Raw genomic sequence first — 19739 nt, 5'->3', positions numbered from 1 at the left:
ACCACCATCCTAAGTAAGGCATGTCAAGGGGGTGATTTGGCAGTTTCACCCACAAGAACATAATATTTTTTAACCAATCCACCTGGAAAAGCTTTCTCACAACGAAAAGTGAAAAATATAATTTTCTCAATGAAGAAAAAAAATTAAGGGGGGAGCCACCCCTAAATATGATAACGTTTATGTAAAAAATGGTTAAATTCAAGTCTAAAAATGTGAAAAAAATATATGTTGCGTATGAACACGAAGGAAATACGACGTGTTTTTGGATTTTCCTGAAAAAATATATTAGGGCAACTACCCCCGATCGCTCACCCCTGAGGGAGGTATTTAAGGACCTTGTTTTTAATTTGGGAGACAGGAGAAAATTGTGGGTACGAAGCTATTACGTCTCAAAACGTAATATTCATGGTTTTATGAGAAAGAAGGGTGAGTGACCTTAACACTACTCGCGCCGGGCGAAAGTCTTTCTCCACATACTACAGGAGGGAGGTGGCCCTCGACTCCGCTTTTTTTCGGCGAATTCTTTCGTTCTCGTCTGGCAACGAAGACTGCCACCGAGTGCTGTTTTCTTTTAGACCAGAAGCTTCCCTAGTAGCAAAGAATAATTTCTAAATATTTCTTTGCTAAATATCTCAAGCGACAGATTTTTTAAGATTTCTTGTANCTGAGCTAGTATTATATCAATATTATAGGGATAATATTCTAAAGTAAACGTTTTGCAAATATTTCAAATGTCTGGTAAATATTTACAAAATCTACGATATTCGTCAAATATTAAGAAACTCGGTAGAGTTTCGCGCCAAATATATATATAGAGACGCGAAACTCAGACGTATATAGAAAGTATAGGAGAAATATTTTATGCTACTAGGGTTAGAAACCGCGATCGGACACGCATCGCTCTCGCAATTCAGAATATTATTCACGTACCAAATTGTTCTTACGAATTTAATAAACTATGTGGTCAAATTCAGTTTAGTCCATATAGCCCTCAACTAGTGTACTATTAACTTAGGGCACGATAAAGACATTCCGTTCCAAGCGGAACTTTTTATTTGGAACCTTGCGTGGCATACGTAAGAAAGATACAGATGCTTCGAAGAACGAATCCCACAGCTTGATTTGCAGCAGCCAGACATTAACTCGATTTAATCCATCGCGGCCTGATTCGCAACAGTCTTAATTAACGCAATTTAACGCTTCTGCCTATTCGCACGTGCAATGAAAATGTTGGCCAATGCGAGGTTCGCTAAAATTGGAGGTCCGCACAACATGGCTACTAACTAGGAATGACAGCTGCTTGGAGGTCAGGGGAGCCTGTGATGTCACGGAGAAGAGGGGTTGAAGGACACTGGGACGTTTTGTAGGAAGCTGAAGAAGGATCCTGAATTAGAAGTTGGAGAGATCGGAGAGCCACTTGACAACTCTGCTGCCAAGCACAAGCTGTCAGTGCGACCTCATAAGAATTATGCCAGTCCGAGAGCGCGCACCATTTCAAGGTCGGGTTCCGATACCAACGTACAGAGGTAGGTTCTTCGAGTTCAAAGGAGGACACCTCGCGCCAACGACGTGAAGAACAGGGAATGAAACTTAAATTGCGCTCTGAAAAAGAGAAACAACGTTTAAGCGACGTCAATCGTTCACTTCTCGTCTTTAAACGATTCTATTGCGGATGTTTCGAATTTTCAAAGTAAAAACTGCAAAGATGCGAAATTTAGAATTTAAACGCAAGAAATTAAGAGGTGATGAGGTCATCGAGAGCAGGAACTTCTTTAACGCGTTGTGTAATTGCTTGATGGGGGTCTCGATAAAGTCAGCAACCTTAAGGTGAAGTGAAACACGTCAAGGAACTTGATCGACGTCGGTAAAAAAGATTTTTCTAAATACCTACGTTGCCAACGTTCGTTTTTATATCGACTGCTGTGTAGAATTATATTGGATATTGTACTAAATGGTATACTCCACCTGTCGGTCTCATACAATAATTATAAAGAATTCGAAGTAATACCCCAGAAATCCTCACGATTCATGGTTTCCGAGACCCTAACTGACTGCAGAGGGACGCCCTGCGCCATCTATGATTTCCGTGTGAACTAAATTTTCACTCCGAGACTTCGTATTACCATTGGTTTAGCATAGTAGCGCAGATGACACTTTTTTGCCTTTATCCCGTTCAAATGCTAGTTCCTCGATTATCAACGTGTTCTAAATTGTTGTACAATTGTCCTGGCATTTTCGTTTCTTATATTAGAGCCTTCAATAATTGCATATCGATCGAAGTATGAGGGCGCGACGTCATATTGGTTCTGGTCTGGGCTAAGTTAAAGTAATTTGTTTAAAAAATCCAAATTTTGAAAGTGTCAGGATATTTCCTTGGTGCTCACGATTGATATGACAAAGTTTCGGATGGTTCGATCCAATACCCTTTAAAAAAAGGGTCTTATTCGAAGCGACTGATTTGAGGGGGGTTTCACTTCACCTTAAGTAACAACGATGCCAATGACCCTCTATATAGATGCATCTACACGATTGGAGGGATGTAGTAGATCTTTGGCTGGCTTGTATTGTCAATTAGCGTGGGCGAGGTGCCCGAAGTCTTGTATCAAAGTCGATCCATTGATTATGGAGTCGAAATTAATCGAGCTTTGTATTGATACCTTCCAAAGATATGGCGACGAAGAAACTAGAATTCCGAAATTTGTAATTACTTGGATCCAGATGGTCATATTTCGTTTTAGGAATGGTATGCTAAGAGTTTTTATGCCTTAGGTTTATTGTGATATTTATTTATACTTTTTTTTAAGTAACGTCTCAAAGAACGACTCCACGAGTGCCTAGTTATTTTGAACTTCACACCTTTTCCTTTTCCTATGATTTAGCTTCCATCCGCATTTCTTGGTCCTCCATTTTCTTTTACCCTTTTCCCAGGCTAATAATAGCGACTTCTTATCGTTACGGATGGTATGCTAAGGTTTTTACGCCTTAGGTTTATTGTGATATTTATTTATGATTTTTTTTAAGTAACGACTCAAAGAGCGACTCCACGGGTGCCTTGTTATTTTGAAGTTCACACCTTTTCCTTTTCCTATGATTTAGCTTCCATCCACATTTCTTGGTCCTCCATTTTCTTTTACCCTTTTCCGAGGCTAATAATAGCGATTTCTTATCGTTACCGATGGTATGCTAAGGTTTTTATGCCTTAGGTTTATTGTGATATTTATTTATACTTTTTTTTAAGTAACGTCTCAAAGAGCGACTCCACGGGTGCCTTGTTATTTTGAAGTTCACACCTTTTCCTTTTCCTATGATTTAGCTTCCATCTACATTTCTTGGTCCTCCATTTTCTTTTACCCTTTTCCCAGGCTAATAATAGCGATTTCTTATCGTTACCGATGGTATGCTAAGGTTTTTATGCCTTAGGTTTATTGTAATATTTATTTATAATTTTTTTTAAGTAACGACTCAAAGAGCGACTCCACGAGTGCCTTGTTATTTTGAACTTTACACCTTTTCCTTTTCCGATGATTTAGCTTCCATCTACATTTCTTGGTCCTCCATTTTCTTTTTCCCTTTTCCGCGGCTAATAATAGCGATTTCTTATCGTTACCGATTCGCCTATAAATCGGCCGGACATTCCCCTAAAATTAGCTGGCAGGGACTCTGCGGGAACACAAAAGACCAAGGGAGAATTGTGTTGTAAATCTGTATAGAACGTTGCGGTCGAAATTCCAATCTTCCGACGTTCCATAGTTAATGTCTGCTTTAAGATATATTGTGACGCTAATGAAGACTAAGTGGTTGCACTTGGCGAATGCATTAATGATTTATGTACCGATATAAACACTCTGACTCGCGTTCGAGAGAAAACTCGACGCGTATCGACTGCCATTTTTAAAAACTACTTTTATCCGTTCAAATCGAACGACTTGCAATTTACAGCCAGCCTTGACAGTCAATGTTGGTTCACTCCCCTAACCATAGTTTAAACAAGGGTGGTTAGTATATATCTAACGAATATCATACATTTCGTAAATATTTAGCAGACATTTGAAATATTTGCAAAACGTTTACTTTAGAATATTATTTATATAATATTAGCTCCATGTGTTTTCGTAATATTTTTCTACCAGATATACAAAACATTTCGTTTCATTTTAATACAAGTATTTTTTAAATATTATCTGCCGAACACATTATAAACGTTTTAAAAATGTTTAAAGTCAAGATCACACGTTTTGTTACAATAATGAAATAGCGGTACGAAAATATTAGAAAAATTTCTCGTGTTTTTTTTGTACCAAATGAAGTGTCCGATAATAGTCGTGAAGTAAAAGAAATGTATTTTTATTATATGTTTATAAATTATTGAAACTAAATATGTCATTGAGATTTTCAACATAATGAGAATTTCAACGAATAAAATCTACAAGAAGTCTTAAAAAATCTGTCACTTGAGATATTTAGCAAAGAAATATTTAGAAATTATTCTGTGCTACTAGGGATTCTGCGGTTATCATTATGTAAATATTCTATGATGTTAATACCACCAAATGTTACAGGGTGTACGTTCGTACTAGCGACGGGAAGGAAGGATGGGTGCCTTCGAATATTGTGAAACAAACCACCTTGAGCGAGGAAAGTTCAGGAACCTTGACCACCCATCATCGCCCAGAGGATTCTCATTATCGAAGAGAGTATGTTCCACTTTTTTAATTATTTTTAATTATTTTCTGTTAAATATTAGTGGTAATTCTTGTAAAATTGTACATTGTCCCTACACAAGTTCAAGTTTGGCGATCAAAGTTTGCTTCAAAATAACACCCTTAGACTGCACGGTAAATAACAGTCGAATTTGCGTGTTAATATGTTAATTCCAGAGATGCCTAACTTAAAGATACTTTTATTATAAATTTAAAATATTTGATTATAAATTTCTCTGTGTACCGCAAGCCTGATTTATGCGTATGTTCATTTCTCTGGCAACACAACGACGACTAAAAGATGTCTAAAAAAGGAGGAATTTTCCGAAAAGTCATCTTTTGGTAATAGCATATAGTCGGCGAAAAATGCCTAAGAGATTTCTTACATACCGGTTTGTGTCATTTTTCAATATAGATTAGAAGATGAAAAAATACAAACGTTTCTTCTGAAACCATAGAGGAAAATGGCATCACGAGTCGAAACTGTGACCATAGTACCTAGGTAGAAAAGATTGTTCTCTTCAAATTGATCTCTCGAGCGAGTGGCTGGGATTTTTTTCAGAGAAGATACGCGTTTTTAGGCATTTTTGGCGTTTTTTGGCGTTTTTAGGCGTTTTAAGCAACTTTAGACGGTTTTAGTTGATTTTAAACGATTTCGAAGGTTTTAGACGTCTCTCTACCTATTCCTGCGTTTACAACTTTTTCAGTAATTGAAATTAAAATGCAAGAATACCTCATTGGAATAAAGGAATAATTTTATGCGATATTGAAATCTTCTTAACTAATATAAAGCCAGTATTTCGTACGAATGTCAATTTTAGATTGACGTACAGGACCGTACGTAACAATTAGGCTTCCGTCCTTTTGGCAGTAAATGTCCGAATTAGTGCTCTACTTAATTGGAGATTGCCGGATTACGTATATAAGCTCCCAATTATTTACATTGCATTGGAAAAATGTCGGTGCCGGTGCCGGCGAAAATGATCATGTTTGATGCATTGCTCGTGTGGGGACAAATGGCCTAAAAAGACTCACTTTACTTCCTTGGTACCCAATGTATTACTAAATCAAACATTGTTTTGAAAATATTTCCAGAGCCGTAATAAAGGAGTTGGTCGAGACGGAGGAAGAATTCGGCAGAGACATCCAGTCGGTTGTAGAACGTTACTTAAAGCCACTGGACAATCCCACTGTCCCGCGTGCCGTTCGAGACAACAAGGATCTTATTTTTACAAACCTTAAACAAATAGCTGACTTTCATAATACGTACGTATATACAAAAATCTCACCACAGAGAATTAGTCTCTTCGATATACTACTACACGACAGTCCTCGGATGATTGCTGTACGTTAAAGCATCCAAAGAATATTTTTCTTCAAACATTAAGGTGATATGAAAGTGCGATATATACGTGCCAAAAAGTCAACATATTTATAAAACATTTTTCCAAACTGGGTGCACCGAATTATCTGAAACTTTAACGCGTGATTACCGAGGCTCTAAGGAAGAACACGCTGCTCGTGAAATTTCATTTTTCGAACAAAATTTTGCATTTATCTCAGACAAGAACCAAAAAAGATATATTTTGTTTTTCGAAAAATGAAATTTCACGGGCAACGCGTTCTTCCTTCGAGTCTCCATAATCACGTATTTAAGTTTCAGATAATTCGGTGCACTTAGTCTGGAAAAAAGTTGTATAATTATTTTGACTTTTTGGCATGTATATATCACACTTTCATATCACCTTAAAGGGATGATCGTTTATGAAACTTTCCTGCGAACTGTGTGTACCGAATTGTATCAAACTTAACAATGTGAATATGGAGGCTATATGGAAGGTCCTAACACCCCTGAAATTTTAATTTTTTAAAAATTTGTTTACAGATGTTTTTGCAATTTTTTATAAGAAATGAAATTTCATGAGTTTCAGAACCTACATTAGAGCTTTCAAATTCACGTTCGGTACACCCAGTTCGTAGAAAAGTTTTATGAACGATTGACTTTTTGGATGCCACTTTCGCATTCCCTTAAACTGAAATATAATGAATTTAAAATTCATCGTATAAAAAATAAAAATTGTACAAGATATCTCATATGGGACAGCAATCTTCCGTCACATACCCTGCAAGACAACGAAACAACATTGACAAAAATACAATTGAAACGACATGAAAATTCAACCCAGCTGACCCGATTAATTCTGCCATTCACGTTAATCTACTCAAGATTAAGCAGAAAATAGAAAACGAAAAAACACATACACGATTATACGAAACACGCAAATATTTCGGTCAATACAAGTACTTTCCTATTTAGTGAGCAAAACGTATAAAACGTAAGTCCGAGATTGAACCTCTGAGTGTGCGTGTGCATTCTTTCTCCTCCCTTCTTATGTACAAAAGGAAAAGAAAATCACACCTCCCGTGTCTAATACTTAAATATTAAAATTGAGGGTTCATTTTGAAGGTCGGTTGTATAGCATCCTCCCTCTACTGGCTAGCAACTCACAACCTCGTGGGAACTAAATCTCTTCAATTTCTCTGGGAAAATGTTATATTTAAAAGTTAAATATTAGAAAGTACGTTCTGTGCAGTGCTTGCTCGTGATGTTTTTACCCCTGAGAGCTTTGCAAGCGTCGAATCCCCTAACTTTTCCCCACGTCCATTCGAGAAACTGAAAATATGAGGCCTGACTTAAGGCAGTCGTACCGTGTTATAGGTGCAAAAAATTGAAAAATATCTTATTTGATAAATTGCTTCTATAATGTGTCTAGAATACGTAGAATAAAGGATTTTTCGATATTCGTAGTCGGTGGGTAGTTACAGACGTAGAACGGAGCCGGTGTCGGAGAAGGGTGGAGCACCGGAGCCTTTGTTATGATGAATTCAATGAATTCGGCTGCCACCTAAGACCTTTTTAACTAATGCTCATGTAGAGGAAATACTAAATTCATTGGGCATCCCTTCCTATGTTAAATTAGACGCTACAGGAACGATTAGTTTGTTTTGATTTGGCGTTCGAGCGGCGGGTATTTCAAAATTGCATTTTTTAAATTGGCTGAAAAGATTTCTCAAAAACTTCTCTTTTTGACTAATGCTCATATAGAGGAGATACTAAACTCATTGGATATCCCATCCTATGTTAAATTAGACGCTACAGGAACGGTTAGTTTAGTTTTGACTTGGCGTCCAAGCGGCGGGTAATTAAAAATTGCATTTTTAAAATTGGCTGACAGGATTTCTCAAAAACTTCTCTTTTTGACTAATGCTCATGTAGAGGAGATACTAAACTCATTGGGCATCCCTTCCTATGTTAAATTAGACGCTACGGGAACGATTAGTTTGTTTTGATTTGGCGTTCGAGCGGCGGGTATTTCAAAATTGCATTTTTTAAATTGGCTGAAAAGATTTCTCAAAAACTTCTCTTTTTGACTAATGCTCATATAGAGAAGATACTAAACTCATTGGATATCCCATCCTATGTTAAATTAGACGCTACAGGAACGGTTAGTTTAGTTTTGACTTGGCGTTCGAGCGGCGGGTATTTCAAAATTGCATTTTTAAAATTGGCCGACAGGATTTCTCAAAAACTTCTCTTTTTGACTAATACTCATGTAGAGGAGATACTAAACTCATTGAAGATCCCTTCCTATGTTAAATTAGACGCTACAGGAACGGTTAGTTTATTTGACTTGGCGTTCGAGCGGTGGGTATTTCAAAATTGCATTTTTTAAATTGGCTGACAGGATTTCTCAAAAACTCAATGGATTTTGTTCAAATTTATATGGGATGTTCAGTACACGCATAATTCTCGCTCGAACTAGGATAATTGCGATATCTGTCATAGTTTCTTTTAGCAAGCTTTTAAGCTTTATTGTCACTTTTAAGTCGAAAAAAAGACAAAACTCGGAATTAAATTTTCAAAAACCGTGCCGAAAATTTAATTTTCAATATTTTCATTTGGTTCTAGTTCCGGCTATAGCCACAGGTCTACGGATTAAAATAATATTTCATTTTTTTCATTTCCGACGAACGGAACAGCCGGAATCGTGTCGACCGTCAACCTACTTATTTTTCATGTGTCTTTTGACCGCTGTAAAGTCGATTCCAATCTATATTTTTGCTTTAAAAAATTCCGAGTAACCGTACAAATGTTAGTAAATATATTGTTAAAATTGCAAGATGGGGTATTTTCATGGTTCGTTAGAAAAAATTGTGAAAATACAGCCGTCACGCGGTACGACTGCCTTAATGCATTTTATACGTACCGACGCTGAGCTGAATTTGATGTCTTGGTCGGAAACGAGACGGAAGACTGGTTTAGCTCGTAAGTGTCGAAAGTTTGGCATGACATTAATTCCGGCCTTACTTAGATCGTTCGGCAGGGTGTTGATCGAGGGTGTCAAGTATTACGCGGACCAGCCACGGATGCTCGGGAAAACTTTTTTGAGACTGGTAAGCAATGTTATTCCTTACCTTCTATAACGGTAATCACGTAATAAAAGAAACTAACAAAGACATGTGATTTTTTTGTTTGTTTCAAAGGAAAGAGATTTCGACAAACATGTGGCTTACTGCAGGGACGAGCCGACCGCTCAGGAGTTCCTTCAGATGAACGACGACGTTCGAGAATATTTCGAGGTGAGTCGAGGAACATATGAGCCGCTCAGTGCACACATCGACTAACTCCACTTTTTGAAAAATCTTAAATTTAGGGGTCAAAGCACTTGGTATGGTCATAACTTTTTATATTTATAATATCTTTCCTGATTAATAGAGATTAACACCATTAAACGGCAAATTTTTTTGGGCATTGAATAATAAGTAATTTATTTCAGAAGCCATTTTGATTAACTCCATACTCTAATGTAAATCGTAGACGAATACCTGGCAGTATAGTATTATTGGATTATCTGTTGCGGCCGTACATCGACGCTTTTTTTTTTAAACAGCCGAAGATGCTTTCCCCCTTTCAACGATGTGAGTAATAAAATCGCATCAGCAAACAGATAGAAAGAAGCGCAATGCAGACGGTAGTTAGTATAACGGTGATCTCTCACGCTGAATGTTACCGTATACTTCACCAATATTACACGCACTACATATTTTTTTGTCTTTTCAACATTACTCCCTGATTGTTTTTAAAGAACTAAATATTATACCGCTATAATCAAGACGAGTGAAACTAATAACAATGTGGATGTGGAAAGCAGGGATGATTCTTCGATACGATTTATCAGCAGAAAGTCTGGGGCAAGAAGACGTTTATCGTGTTTCTCGGATTCATCCGATTGCAACGGTACAAATTCCCCAACAAACCCATCGATTGGGAGGAAAAGAAGTCGTAATTCTGATAAATGGGCATGAAATTTACAAAAGCATAACGGAACAAAAGGTTTGACATACAGGAACAAGGGAGGAAATTTAATACCTGCAAAAACATTTGTCGATATAAAATGCAGACGATTATTTTGTTGGCTATTCTTTCTTATTAATTTTATATACCGTTAGATGAAAATATTTATGTATTCTACATTATATATTTGAAGTTATATTATAATAGGAATTTTAAAAAAGAATCTACATTACTTCATCGCATTTCTCAACTTTTTGTTTTACGGAGTTAATCAATGTGTGCACTGAGCGGCTCATATATCTTCATTATCGACTTCTGATTGTACACGTGTATTATTGATTTAATTAGCTTTAGCGATCACTCTGGTAAGTCTAGCCAAGGTGACGTTTTGCGTATTTTAAGACGCGAATTTTATTAAAGCGCCTCTGCATTATTGTTCCTCAGTCTCTCGAGTGAAGTTCGTAATGTTTACTTTGTATATTTTGTTGCACCATGGTTTTACCACATTTTGTTTGTGATAGGACAAAATGAACAGCGTTTCCGCTCGTGGGAGGTGTTTATGTGAGTTAATAATTCTGCAATAATATGCAGATTACGCGAACGTGATGATTTCGAGATGTTGAGTACCTCCAAAAATGAAAGTAAATCTAAAAGGAAACCTAAATGACTTTTTATATCTATCATACAATTAATATTATGGGGCAGAATAATTATTTTCAATTTCCGGTCAAAGAGAATATGGAAAATGAGTTCAAGTGTTAGCATACCAGTGTTTGTGATGAATATGTTGCAAAGAAGTCATATATTTTGGTATCATATTAATAATAAATCAACCACGACCGTTTTAAACCGTTAATTAATGACCATTTTAAATGGTATTGGTAATGGGATGTAAATTATCGGTATTATGGGTTCAATGTTAAACTTTTTATACGACGTAATGCAATTCTCTTTCTCTCTTCCACCCAGCAAATTTATACGAACAATTACTTAAACAAGTGAATGATAAAGTTATCGTTTTCAATTATTTTAAATAGTGTAAAAAAAGATGCATCTACCGACAGTTGATTCTCCTTCCGGCGATAAAACAGAGTTCTTCCTCCTGTTGGTAACCACTCTTGCAGATAAAACAGATTTCTATTTACCGTTTACTTCTAAATGCGACGACTAAGACCGTAACTAAATAATTGTAACTTATCCGCATACTCACATAAAGTCTTGCTCTTCTTCCTATTGAACACCCTTAACATCAAACATCCAACTAAACCTTAATTCATTAAATTAAATTATTATTTAATTTTCAGTTGATTAGCGCAGCCCTAGTTTTCACTTTCTATGTCGTGGCTTTGCAAATTAGCAAATAGGCAAATGGTAAAGTGTACTGCTAAAGTCAATGTTCCCTGAAATATGTTTCAATGATGGAGGTAGAATTAGTCATTTCTGACCGCCTGCAACATTATGAATGCCATATCGTGAACATTAACACCGAAGATGCGCAATTACATAACGGTGGAAGCATACGGGCTTCTGTCCAGGCCTCGAAATAGCTGAGTTTATTTTTAACACGAGAACATCTTTCGTCCCTCTTCTTCGCACTTTGGATTCATAGTGGTCCACGTATCTTGCAGAAAGAATGAAAAGAAAAGAGAAAAAGGAAATGACTATCGTCGGTTCTCGGCCGAAACAGCATGGGCGAAGTTTCCGAAGAAACCGAGTCATTGAAGACTTTGTAAACGTAGAATTTCACGCATCTTATCATAAAGTCAATCACGTTTTTTACAACTTTCAGTTATTAAAATAACTCGTTATGTTATTACACGTTATTCGCATATTTCCATTTACGGATTATGAAATATACAAATAATATTGAATATTCAAAGGAAATAAAATAGTCTTTAAGGTGAAGTGAAACCCCCTTCAAATCAGTCGATTCGAATACAACCCTTTTTTTAAGGGTATTAGACCAAACTGTCCGAAACTTTGACACGTCACTCCTGATCATCTAAGAATTGTCCTGACACATTCAAAATTTGGATTTTTTTTTTAATGTTTTAACTCGGCTCAGACCAGAACCGAAATGGCGTCGAGCTCTCATATTTCGATCGATATACAATTATCGAAGGCTCTGATATGAGAATCGAAAGGGTCAGGACAATTTTACGACAATTTAGAACACTCTTGTAATCGATAAACTCTCATTTGAACGGGATAAAGGCAAAAAAAGTGTTGTATGCGCTTCTATGCCAAAACGATGGGAATGTGAGGTCTCGGAGTGAAAATTTAATTGACCTGGAAATCACAGATGGCGCAGGGGGTCCCTCTGCAGTCAATTAGGGCCCCAGAAAGCATGAATCCGGAGGATTTCTGGAGTTTTACTTCGATTTCTTTGTAATTATTGTACGAAAACGACAGGTGGAATATGCCATTTGGTACAATACCCAATATAATTCGACCTAGCTGTCGATATAAAAACGAACGTCGGCAACGTAGGCATTTAGAAAAATCTTCTTTATCGACGTCGATCAAGTTCCTTGACGTGTTTCACTTCACCTTAATATTTTTCTTTTTATATTGTTTTATTTGCTTAGTTATGAGAAAAACATTAGCCAAATCGAAGCGAAAATTTGGGATGTTGCTTCACGTGTTCAAGGCCCTAGATTCGGTTTGGTTGGTTTTGCATCCGATGAATATTGTTTTCAAATTTTGTTATGGATAGCTGGACTTAAGGGAACACAGTGACGACATTATTTACGGAATGGAACGTTTTCCTTAACATTTCGTGGGTCTTTGAGTCATGAAAACGTTATTTTCGAGCTTCCGCAAAAGAACTCGATGAATTTCTGGGCTCATGCGTAAGTCGCAAGGAAACGAAGTAAAAACAACTTTGTGGATTCACTCGAGATGCTGCCAAGTTTCCGGATCTTGCTAAATGTCGAGTAAAATATGACGTGTTGATTGTCAAGTGCACAAATAAATTCTTTTCTGGTTTTATAATAAAGCAGGTACCGCGAAAGAAATTCGCGAATCAAGTCTACTACAACCAGTATTGAGGCAGACGATGGTGCAAAAAATATTGCCGATTAAAAACAATCTAACAAGTATCGTTTTCTGAACAATCATCAAGTTACGGTTGTCTTTTATACCGTAAACATCGCCAGAAACTTTTATTTCGATCTCTGAAATATGCTCGCATGTTCGGGTCGTCACGGTTGTAAATGTCTTCAAGTCATTCCAGGATCCCATAACCAGATCGTAAACTTCATATGAATCGGAAAACACGCAAGACAATGTGATATGATTTCCCTTTATGATGATGTAGTCGAATGTTAATTATCTGCAGTTGACACGTTAATTCTTTAATTGATTACACGAATGATCAACCTCTCGACAGAAGATTAGAGGTATCTCTAATCTTTAACCCTTTCGTTACCTTGGACGAGATATCTCGCGACCCAATACTGGCCGATTAACGCTTTTGACGAGATATCTCGCGACCCGATACTGGCCGATCAACGCTTTTGCCGAGATATCTCGCGATCCGGTAGTAGCGGATTAACTAGATTATCGTCAAAAGCGTTAATCCGCTACTACCGAATCGCGAGATATCTCGTCAAAAGCGTTGATCGGCCAGTATCGGGTCGCGAGATATCTCGTCAAAAGCGTTGATCGGCCAGTATCGGCTCGCGAGATATCTCGTCAAAAGCGTTAATCGGCCAGTATTGGGTCGCGAGATATCGAGGTTAACGAGCTTGATAACGCCTGGATGACGGAATCACTGGAAGCGATTCGTCCCGCACGACGTACAATTTATTAGGGTTTCTACGAAATGCGTCAAGACTCCCATACATTTATTTATAGGACCCCGTCTGCCCTAGCAACCTTCTCGTCTGGTGTATCCATATTTACCCGACACACTGTTCTACTTTCCTCCCATCAAATTCAGACCATTCCACCCAGGTCTAATCGCCGTCTGGGTAGACGTCTAGGAAGCGAAGAATTACCCCCAGTCCTCGGGGCCTGGTGGCATCGGATGCATCTTACATCCTTACAATGTTTATAACTCCTCCATAGAGTTCCTGTAACTGAAAACTGCTCATGGGTTTCAACCTGCACGACCGAGCCTTAGCCGTTTCACCCAGGTCTAATCGCCGTCTGAGTGGACGTCTAGGAAGCGATGAATTACCCCCAGTCCTCGGGACCTGGTGGCATCGGATGCATCTTACATCCTTACAATGTTCATAACTCTTCCATAAGGTTCCTGTAACTGAAAACTGCTCATGGGTTTCAACCTGCACGACCGACCCTTAGCCGTTTCACCCAGGTCTAATCGCCGTCTGGGTGGACGTCTAGGAAGTGAAGAATTACCCCCAGTCCTCGGGGCCTGGTGGCATCGGATGCATCTTACATCCTTACAATGTCCATAACTCTTCCATAAGGTTCCCTGTGACTGAAAACTGCTCATGGGTATCAACCTGCACGACCGACCCTTAGCCGTTTGCTCGTGGACGGTCTCGGATGTGGCGTTAATCTCTAAGTATAGCCGTGGCCTGACTTGATCCGAGGGGCCGGTGGTAGGTCTCTTCGGGAACCACCGACTAGGTTTTCCCGAAGAGATGGTCCAGTTTGCGGTCAGCAACGCAGCCTCTCGAAATCACGTTCCGACGTCGAGGTGCGTGTTGGTTCCCTCGCTCCACGCGTCAAAGTGACGCTCGGTGCGTGATCCTTTGGCGAGGGGTCGTCTTCGATAGCCATCGATCGCCATCGATCGTCTTCGATCGCCATCGATCGCCATCGATCTCCCAAACCGATCGGACTCTACATCCGGTGACGATATGTGTCTCCGTTGTCAGACGTAGACGCGCCAAAAATACACGTGATTCGCCAAACGGCACCTCCGGTGTCGAATTACCGGACCAGTCGACATTTCTGAACTGGATTCTGGGTCCGATTCCAATGTGGGATTTGCAGCATTTTTGTGGATCGCCAAGGCAACCCGGGATGGCCCTGAGGCATCTCTAAATTTCCGCATCCGAGGGATGCGAAAGCGGACCGCTCTTCTGGTGTTTTCATTCTGGTTCTTTTGGACCCTTTCCGAGATGCGTTCTTGTCGTCGAGTGGCTAATGGCTCAATGTGGAATTAGGGTCCTGTGATGCCGCAGCTGGTTTTCAAGTTGCTGATTAGAGTGCTATAGTTTCGGAAGAGGAGGAAAAATTACGCTACTTATGCTAGGTGGGTTAGATTGCTGAGATGTCGCTCATGGAGGCAATCCTATGCGCTCGGGAGTCGTTTCTGGGAGGACACAATTGTTTCCTTCAACATTCTCTGTACATTAATGTTTTAATAGGATACCTTTGTACGAACTGCAAAAATCATGCGGAGAAAAAGTTGAAACCAAGCAGCTGTTTTGAATCATTCGGTAAACGATTTTATTCCAAAAGAAGAAAATCTAATTACATTTTTTTTATTAAATATTCATTTTTTAAAGAATTCTTATAAAGCATTTGCGTTGCACCAGTTGGTTGCGTATGTCATTTATTAGAACGTAGAAAGAGGAAAACATATGGTGCTGCTAATTACAATTTATTAAAAATGAGTTAAAATAGTATAAGTATTTTAATTGGTAATTTAATTATTGAATCATTTATACGTGTAGTGATAAGACTACTTTCATCGGCTCTCTCTTTAAAAGAATTAAATCCATCCTAACACAATACGGGTTCATTGCTACATGGCAATAAATAGATACCATTCCTTTTAATGTAATTCATGTAAGTACATTCGTGAACTAATTGCAAATTGATCTACAATTAAATTACCAATGACATTTAGTGGACTTTAGAAGACTTACCATTCCCAAGAAATAGGTCGAATGAGGATTTTCGGGGACAATAGAGGCTACAAAACCATCAATAGAACCTAATTTTCTAAAACAATTCCACATTTCCATTTATTTTAACACGAAATCGACCGATTCTTGAACCTTTGCTGATTCTGTATTATGCCTGCGTCGTGGGGCAGCGCATCGGGAGCGCAATTAGTCAACTTTACGAAGTCCGAATAACAAAAGCATATCCGAATTGCCCGTGATGCAAGAAAGGTTTGCTAGCCACGGGGTTATTTCTGAACGTGCCGAAAATGCTTCGCTTCTGATAGTTATTTTTAAAAAACCATCTTTTTCGCGCAGGAGCTGAGCCAGACTCTCGGAGACGACAAGAGCGTGGCGGAGCATCTGAAGCTTCCGATTCAACGCATCAACGACTATCAGCTCCTCTTAAAGGTGAGAAATCCTTATTCCTATCAGAAAATTTGCCTTTTATTCCGTTTATTATTGGCTTAGAAATCGAATTTTACATTAGGATTACGGGAGACGAGTTTCGTGAGACGTTGTAAGAGTGAAAATGCTAGGTCAAAGTATAGGAACGCGTTTCCGGCAATCGGTTTTGCCAGAATTACCGCCATTGGAGGAACGAAACGAGGTCTTGTCTGTCTTATTCGGGTTTCTGTCAACCCGGTAATGGTCTTCATTTAATTGTCAATTATGTTAGAAATTTCGCAAGGACCAGTTAAAGCAGGGGGTACTGTCCAAACTGCCGGACGTCGATCGTAAAGAACCCTCGTATTCCGTTCGTCAAAGTTTGGCAGCTACTGCTGACTGACACCTGACAATGAATGGTCCTATACAGATACTTGCAACGGAATTAGGACGGTTCACCTAAGAACAGTTTACCAGGAGACATTTCATCTAAGGAATGTTTACCGGGGGACATTTGTGCCCATAATTATGAAAGTGTTCTAAGTCAAAATTAAAAAAAAAAATGAGTTTATCAGTTATTTCACGCCATATTATTTCAAACGAAATTAATTCAATATAATTTCGAAACCAAAAATATATGACTTAGACCACTTTCATAATTATGGGCACATTTCGCCTAAGGATACTCTGTCAGGCTGACGTTTCGCCAATGGGACATTTTTCCAGCAGGGCACTTCACCTGTAGATCATTTCGTCAATGTTACTTTTCTAGAATTACATTTCCCCAATAAGTACATTCACCGTTACCAGTAAATCTGAATTCAAATATACATTCGATTTCGAGTCTGAGTTGAAATCTGTTCGTCACGTTTGCTTTATCTCACATATTTCACACGGACTTCTTAATGTTACATAAAGGGGATGTGAAAGTGACATCCGAAGAGTCAATCGTTCATGAAACTTTTCTCCGAACCGGGTGTGCTGAATCGTTTCAAACTTTACAACTTGAATGTGGAGCCTATAAAAAAGGTCCTGACACTTGAGAAATTTCATTTTTTATAAAAAATGTTAAGATTACCTATGAACAATACTTCTTAACATTACATTAAGAGGATATGAAAGTGTCATCCGAAGAGTCAATCGTTCATGAAACTTTTCTCCGAACTGGGTGCGCTGAATCGTTTCGAACTTTACAACGTAAATGTGGAGGCTATAAGGAAGGTTCTGACACTCGTGAAATTTCATTTTTCAATAAAACTTTTTTTTATTTATCACAGACTAGAACCAAAAGCACATTTTTTTTGTAAAAAATGAAATTGCACGACCATCGCGTTCTTCCTTAGAGCCTCCATAATCACGTGCTGAACTTTCAAATGATTCGGTGCACCCAGTTTGAAGAAAAGTTTTGTAAATGTTTTAGCGTTTTATATATATAAAATGACCCTTTTATATCACCTTAAAAGTCCATTTGAAAACAGGACGAAAAGCGTCCTATCTGAGAAACGTCGTAACACGTGTATATAATATGTACGTAACGTTTAAAAAGATTCAATCTTTCGGTAATTTTTTCGGAGAGAGAACAAAAGAGTTCTTATCATTGGTAAAAAGTCCTTCCGATGATACGTTCCAATGGCAAAACGTCTCCCTGGCGAATGATAACTGGCGAAATGTCCTAATGACAAAACGGCTGTCTTATAAAGTATCTCTAAGCAAAACATCCCCTGGCAAACTGTCATTAGGTGAAACGTCCGGATACTGCCAAATGTCAACGTTGGCGCCTGTTATCAAATGTTGCATTCAACAATTCGTTATTATTGTTTAATCTCGTGTGAAAAATAAATGGGTGATTTTGCGCGGGACATATTTCTTTATAATAATTTGTAGAATAGTTTTTTAATTTTCGGGAACTAAAACTGTCAAATATTCTCCTTTCTGCATAATCAACGGAAAGAACGATGATGGCTATTTAATGAAATACCGTCGAGCAATGGTCAACCGGTGTATTACATAAACGGTCAAATAATTTGTCGCCCTCGTTTATTCCAACGTGTTGAATAATTTTTCTTGGCAAATCAATTGTTCGGGCCAGTTTGATCCGATCCAAATGTTCTTCTTAAAGGCTTAATTACACGCCTGGGGTTACAAATGTATTGGGTTGGAATGCTTGCCAATTTGATTCTACTTTCGTGTGCGACAATTGCGCATAACGGAGCGTAGACGTTTGTCTTACGAGGTTAAGAATAAACTCGCTTGTTGGAAAATCTTAAAACAAATTGCGGTAAAACGGTGCGGTTTACTTCTTTTTTTTTAAATCCAGCTGAAACGTCATTAATTTTTTCACAGTAGGAATATTGAATTTCAAGTCTGTTGAATCCATTAGAAAATTCTTTGGTGAAAGATTGCGACAGAAATACAGGTAATTGCATACCTTAACAATTTTCCAGAACACGTGTTACTACGAATATCATTGCACGGAATAACGAGTATGCAAGAAGTGCAGTAACTCGATGTAAACTTTGTGGGCGAATTGAATTTTCATTTTCCTCTGAAATTCATAAACACGATTTAAGGTGATGTGAAAGTGGCATCGAAGAGGTTTAGTTTATGAAACTTTTCTTCGAAATGGGTTTACCGAATCGTTTTAAACTTTACAACGTGAATATGGAGGCTATAAGGAAGGTCCTGAAATGCATGATATTTTACTTTTTTAGAAATTTGTTTATAGGTATTGAAAAAATTTTGTACATAAAATAAAATTTCATGAGTTTCAGGACCTTCCTTATAGTCTCCCTATTCACGTTGTAAAGTTTCAAACTATTCGATAAATCGAGTTGGGAGAAAAGTTTGATAAACAAAATCTCTTCAGCGCCACTCTCACATCACCTTAAAGGGATGTTTAATGTGGCATCCGAAAGCTCAATCGTTCATAAAACTTTTCTACGAACTGAATGTCTCAAATCATTTCATACTCTAAAACGTGAATATGGAAACCCTAAGGTAGGTCCTGAAACTCTTGAAATTTCATTTTTTTTAAAGTATTTTTAAAATATCTAGAAACAAATTTGAAAAGGATTGATATTTCATGAGTTTCAGGACTTTCCTTATAATCTCCCTATTCACGTTGTAAAGTTTCAAACTATTCTATAAATCGAGTTGGGAGAAAAGTTTTATAAACGAAAGCTCATCGATGCCAGTTTCACACCACCTTAACAGTAACTCGATTATCACGGGATAATCTTCCAGATAAACTGATTTTCTGCAAATATTTCTGGGAAAACTGTTAATATCGGGGAAAATAATGATTTACTGTTTCATTAGTCTGAAGGGAAAGTCGGTCTATGGGAGATCGTGACAGAAATATAGCGCAACAACTGCATTTCTTGACAGCTTTCCAGGACACGAGTTACCGTCTGCCGGATACTAGACGGT

At 38.0% G+C, this 19739-nt stretch overlaps 1 protein-coding gene across 11 annotated transcripts in view; it reads left to right on the top strand.

Moving 5' to 3' along the window:
- Positions 1–19739, top strand: part of LOC105695912 (obscurin) — a 78508-nt gene that overhangs the window by 24736 nt on the left and 34033 nt on the right. For 6 of the 11 annotated variants that reach the window (XM_012417954.2, XM_012417944.2, XM_012417949.2 and 3 more), the window contains 6 exons: positions 1368–1526; positions 4560–4694; positions 5796–5966; positions 9074–9155; positions 9246–9341; positions 16242–16334. In XM_012417954.2, coding sequence (XP_012273377.1) covers positions 1368–1526; positions 4560–4694; positions 5796–5966; positions 9074–9155; positions 9246–9341; positions 16242–16334 — 736 coding nt within the window. Of the gene's footprint in view, positions 1–1367; positions 1527–4559; positions 4695–5795; positions 5967–9073; positions 9156–9245; positions 9342–10508; positions 10618–14912; positions 15287–16241; positions 16335–19739 lie in introns of those variants that run through there. The other 5 variants (XM_012417955.2, XM_012417948.2, XM_012417946.2 and 2 more) reach the window with 4 other exon arrangements.

The sequence above is a fragment of the Orussus abietinus genome, unplaced genomic scaffold (assembly GCF_000612105.2).
Source record: "Orussus abietinus isolate OABI.00-Male unplaced genomic scaffold, Oabi_2.0 scaffold67, whole genome shotgun sequence".
NCBI lineage: Eukaryota > Metazoa > Arthropoda > Insecta > Hymenoptera > Orussidae > Orussus > Orussus abietinus.
This window is presented reverse-complemented; position numbering and strand designations above follow the sequence as displayed.